The 6000-nt window shown below is 35.4% G+C and overlaps 1 protein-coding gene across 9 annotated transcripts in view; it reads left to right on the plus strand.

Moving 5' to 3' along the window:
* CLYBL (citramalyl-CoA lyase) overlaps positions 1-6000 on the plus strand; it is a 300835-nt gene that overhangs the window by 252642 nt on the left and 42193 nt on the right. For all 9 annotated transcript variants that reach the window (XR_013824823.1, XR_013824824.1, XR_013824825.1 and 6 more), the window contains exon 7: positions 46-170. Coding sequence is in view for 4 of the 9 variants with exons in the window: in XM_079902842.1 (XP_079758968.1) it covers positions 46-170 (125 nt within the window). In the remaining 5 variants the exon portion in view is untranslated. The remainder of the gene's footprint in view (positions 1-45; positions 171-6000) is intronic.

The following is a 6000-nucleotide window of genomic DNA, read 5'->3' on the forward strand; positions in this document are numbered from 1 at the left end:
TGTGTTTGTTGTTTTGTGTTTCCGGTGTTATTAATCTTTCTGTAGGTAAGCAGGTGATACACCCTAACCAAATTGCAGTGGTCCAGGAGCAGTTTTCTCCTTCCCCTGAAAAACTTAAGTGGGCTGAAGAACTGATTGCTGCCTTTAAAGAACATCAACAGTTAGGAAAGGTAAATGTTTTGTTAATGCCTTGAAACATTGGTGAATCTGGCGTTTAAGATACTGTGGGGAAGAATGAAAAAATAGATACTGTTTGAGTGGTTTTTAAAAACTCGTATTTTGAGGAGGAGGATATGTGTGGGCTTAGGGGGGACAACATTTATCACTGAGAAATTCACTTAAGGTAAATTTGCCCTTCCACGTTCCTAAATATTTCACTCACTGGATCTCCAGTTTCTCATTTTATTCTTTTCATAAACTATATTGGCAGCCTTTGAGAAAACAGAAGTCTGTTTAGTTTTACTCTACAGACCCGATGCAGCATTCATATGAAAATAATTTTAGATCAGAATGAGAGCAAGTTGTAATGAAATAAACACAGTTTGATCAAATGGCTCTTTTGGAGAGAAGAAATAAATTTCAAGTTATTTTAATTTGGGGAGAAAAAAGTACAAAAATCTCCGGTTTAGTCATTTAAGAGTGGGAGGTTGTATATGTGTTAGTACCAATTTCTGGACCTGAGATTTGGATAGAATAGAAAGCAAATTAACACTGGAGTATGGTTGTTCCTAATTTAGTGCATCATTGAGCCTCGCGTTTCCTGCTCTGTGGGTTTCTGCTATGTAAATATTGCAGTGGTGATGCACAATCTGTCTCCACTTTGTGCCAGTAACACTTAAATTAGGTGTCGCCTGAAGGAAGATTTTATGCTAGTTGCAGCATTGTCAGTTAATTATCTTAAAGGTTATTTGCAATAATACCGTTTGCCTCTTTTTAAGAGGATGGGGGGAAAGTTGCATTTATAAATCCATCCTGGAGGTTATATCTAAACCTGGCCTTGTTACTTACATAAGGAGTGAAGTTTTGATGCCTGTAATGCAAAAGTACTTAGGGGAGAAAGAATGTTGAAACATTATAAAGGTTCTAAATGTTAAACAGTACCCCCTACAAAAAAAAAAGAACAAAATTGGTTTTCAGTGGTGAACCGGTGACATCAGTGTGAGAAGTGTGTCTTACACTTTTCACTGGCAGTAAAAGCACCTAAAAATCCCAGGACTTTCGAAAGTAGGTAACAGTATTAAGTGAGTCACTCCCTCCCTCTCATTACCTGCCTTCAGCTCCAACCATGCTCGCATGCTCACCCTCACACACATTCAGGCTCATCTTTGCACAAACTTGCACTTAAAATCAAAAGACGGAATGTATGACACTGGAGACATCCCATTTGGACTATACCAGTTTCAGGATAAACAGCAACCTTTCGTTTCAAATCAGTAGTGACCATCAAAAAAAACATATTGCAGTGCATAAAAAGATTTTTTCAGTTGACATTATGTTTTATGTCCATTTCTATATCTTGATCCCAAAATCCAGATCCTCCATCAATAAATATAGGTATTTATCTAGAGAGAAGAGCCATATACTTTTACATTTATACATGCAAATAACTCCATCCACTCCCCTCTCCTGCATGCTTGCCTGTGCAGACACTCACTAAATGTTCTGTACCTCCGTGTGTGCCTTATGCCAGCTAAGGATATGTACCTGATAATACTTCCTACTGAAGTAAACTGAGGCAGGATGGGGACCATCAGAACGGCAGACCAAGTAGAGTTCCAGTCTGGGCTAACACTGCCTTCTTGAACTATCTACACTGGGTTTCACATTGGATAAAATCAAAGGGCGCCACTGGCATTATAAGCAGCTAGAGGTATGGAAGAAGTTACCTAAGTTTCAGTAGCCAGCAAAGAAAATTCAAACTAGAAACACACTCTTTTACCAGCATTTAAGTTCTTGAATGAGGGGAAAACAGCACTTTTCCATTATATCTTGAAAGTGCTATTCCCAGGGAAAATTGCCCTAAAGTGTCCTTGCCTTTTGATGATGGCAACTTAGATGTTAAATTCTGAACTTTTTTTTTTTTTTTTTTAAATAAGAAATGCCCTCTTGTTGGGACATATGCTTTCACAACAGTGTGGTAGAATAGCTTTTCTTAACACAGAACCATAGAAATTAGAGCAGAAGGGAGACTAACTATTAGGTCATTTCTTCCCTGCCCCATTCGTGTAGGTTTGTTTCCTACAGCAAATTCTCCTGGTGCTTTGTCCAGCAAGGTTTAAATGATTCAAGTAATGGGGCTTCCAGTGGGGACATATGGTTATTTTATCCAGTCCGCATGTTTCTTTCACCTTGCCTATAAATTGGCTGGTCACAAAAATTGGGTCTGCAGGTAGGTGACTCTGGGTCTTGAGGGGTCTTGGGGTTTAAATAATGTAGGTTCTGTTTTTAAAGATTTAGTATAAATAGGTCGCTCAGTTGTATAAAATATTGCTTCCAACAAACATCTAATCTGTTTTATTTCAAATGTGACTCACTGATGAAAACATAAACCCTCGGATACTTTGTCCAGAGCACAGGTGACTCTCTCAACAATGGGAAACTGATGGTTTGTGTCCTAGTGAGATACTTATAAATTTCTAAAAGACCTTTTTTCGCCCTCTGATGAAAATTTCATTCAAGTAATGCTTTCAAGCAGAAATGACCCAAGAAGGCAAAATTATGTATCATTGTTTTTCTCTACTTCCTGCTCCCATCTTAAATTATATTCTGCCCTAAGATGAAAGGTATAGCTGAAGTTCACAGTTAGTGCTGGATCATTAGTATTTTCTATAGTGATAATAATATTATTATTCAAAAATTAAAGTTCTACCTTTTTTTTTCCTGTCCCCTCCAAATAACAAACTTCATGAGAATACTTAGATCACAAGTAGATAAATTATTGGGGTTTAGTCTTTAGTATCACGGGAATTTTTTTTGTTCTATATTAATTAAAAGTTCTAAGGAAATAAAGTTTGATGCCCTTAGTCTAATGTTGGCTAAAAAATACTTTACATTAAAAAATAATAAAAAATAACTATCTGCTCATATAATCTGTCTCTGTTTGGCAGGTAATGATACTTGTGACTGCTTTGTTTCAGGAAACTAAAGATATTTATTTTCAGGCTAAAAAATGTTGTCTGGCATGACAGTCCCCATCATAAGAATTAGGGCTATAGATTGATATTAGGGACTCATTAAAATCTGTTGGAAAAAGTTTAAACATTCCACATGCTCTATGCTCCTATTTTAATTCCCATAAGCTAAAATATTTCTACTTTAGCTGACACCAATTGTGAGGTATATATCCACACTATTAATCACACTTGATTTTTTCTTTCATCCTTCCAGAAAAATATAATTTGAGATACAACCTGTATGTCATTAACTATTTTAGTCTCAAATTATTCGGTGAAATAGTTTAGCCGGGATAAATCACTCCCATGTGATTTGTTTTAAATTTGTAAAGTATTTTCTTAAAAGTTAATTTCATTTTTGATGTCATTTTTTCGTAATAACAATGATTCCAATATTTGAAAATTCTCCATTCAGAACTGAATTTAGCATTGTTCAATTTAAAATATGATTTTAACACTTGTTTTGTTATCAACTAAGAACTGTATCTAGTATGAAATTGGATAATTGAAATCATCCCAAGCAAATAATTAGTTAATATTAGATGATATCAGTAGAAACTGTAATTTGTATATAAGTAAATACATATACATATTTATACTATATATATATATTCATATATGTAGGCTACTATTTTTTCACATCTATATTATAAACTCAGTGCTAAATTCATCACTTCTTAGGCAAAAATGACAACTAAAGGAAATAGTCAGTTGCTTTTTTAAAATGATTGATAATCCCAGGAAATCCTACATTAAGAATTTACCATTTCTTTTCAAATGGTGGCTCAAACAGAAAAATATGAAAAAATAGCAAAAGGTATTAAGAATAGCAACATGTATTACATGAGATCGATCTTTAAAGGTACTTTGCTAAAATATTCATATTTCTGCAGTGTCTGGCTACCAATATGCAGCTTTGCTTCATTTTCAGTATTCTAAGCACTCTATTCATAGTAAATCTGTAAATGCTTTATTTGGTTTTGGAAGGATTTTGTTTAAATTTTTCAATATTTTTTGTTCATTATAGATTCGCAAGCTGGGTAAAAACCGAGGAAGGGAAAGTGTCCACCTTTAAAATCTAGGTTCCACTAGTAATTATGAGGTCAAAAGTAAGGTCACTAGCTGACATAACAACTATAAACAACACACATAACTGATACATCCTAACTTCACTCGAGAGAGCAGTAATGCAGATTAACATGTTTACATTAATAAGCAAATCCTCTATAGGAATATAAATTGGGAACTTATATCTTAATAAAGAAAGAAAAAAGAAAAAGGTTTTTTCCCTCATGTAAGTCTTTTCGTCTAGAAAATTACAAAGAATAATTCCCCCTCCCCAATATTGAAAGCAAATTATTTTCATAGGTATCTGATTACGGCTCAGACACCTTTCGTTTGTGTTTCCAAATGCAGGGCTTTACAAAAGAAATACTGTTTGGTCCAGATGGCCTTCTAGAAGGCTCCCTGAGAGAACTCAGAAGTCTCTCTAGCAAAAATATTGTTTCCGCTTATTCAAGTGCCAGAAATCCCACTGCCACTCTTTCACGCAGATCAAATAAACCATCCAAAGATTTGGTTGTTGTCTTTGTCAAAGGAAGGGGTTGATTCCACTAATAGACAACAGTGTGCCCTCCCACACTCATGCATCCCACTGCCCACAGCCTTGCCCCCTTTATTTGTAAGCAGAAATGCTAAAATCAGAACTGAGTGATTGCCAGTGAAAATGAAAGAGGAAGGGACATCACTCTATTTTTAAGATGCTTAGTTATTGCATTTCTCCATTTATTTCCTTGTTCATTGAAAATCTTCAGAACTATATCGCATAATTTTGACTTTAAAAAGTCAAGTTCTTAGAAAATTTGAGAGTCTGCCAATGGTGACTTTAAGGTTGATTTGATTAACAACAAATTGCAGATTTCTAAACGTTTAAAGCAAGGCAGTACAGTTTTACTGCTGATCATATCCTATTTCACATAGGCTTAGTGGCAAGTGGCTGATTTAGTGTTAGAGGATAAGAGATTTTGTATGTAGGTTAAGTCTGATAATTTTTAAAGTTGTTTGTTTCATCCTTAATTTATAACACATTCTGAAGAATATTTTAATCAAAATACTTCTGGTTTATATGTTTCAGAATTTTTTTCTTGCTCAATTAAAATTTTAAAAAATGTAATTCTGTTAGATGAAATCTCAGAAATATTCTAGTTAAATCCCTTCGGTTTTACAACTTACAAAATACACTGAGACCCAACTTGGGTTTGGAAGTTACCCAAGGTCACTCACAGCCAAGGTGGTTATAGAGACCTGACCAGAATTTGGAGCTCACTTTGTAAATAAAGATAAGAACATAGCTTAAATCTGGTTTCAATTCGGTCACAATGAATCTGCACGCTAATGACGAAAACTAGATAGAGCTTTAAAAGTATTGTCACAAACAAAATATGAATTTCATTAGTTCAGATTAGAATCTTTTTCTTAGTCATGCCCTTTTTTTTTTTTGCATGAGCAGAAACTGATGAGGAAGGAAAGAACAGAGAGTATCCCTGTACCTTCCCAAACTTCCTAGCTATTATTCCCCCACATCGCTCCTTCCTTCTCAGTTCTGAACCCTGCGCTTGTCCACTGCCCTGCCCCAGAAAGACTTCTTGGCTCTGATCACTGCAAACCTCATTCTGTTTTATTAGTCATTCAGTCTCCTAAGGTATGTTGGAAACTCTCAGAGCAAGACCGGGGGGCCTTTGCAAAGCGGCCATATCTGGCCCCAAGCTCAGTTTCATCTCACTCAAAGGACAAGTTCCCAAAGTCCTGTTTTCAGTTACACCTGTGG

This window comes from Stenella coeruleoalba, assembly GCF_951394435.1.
Source record: "Stenella coeruleoalba genome assembly, chromosome: 18".
Classification (NCBI taxonomy): domain Eukaryota; kingdom Metazoa; phylum Chordata; class Mammalia; order Artiodactyla; family Delphinidae; genus Stenella; species Stenella coeruleoalba.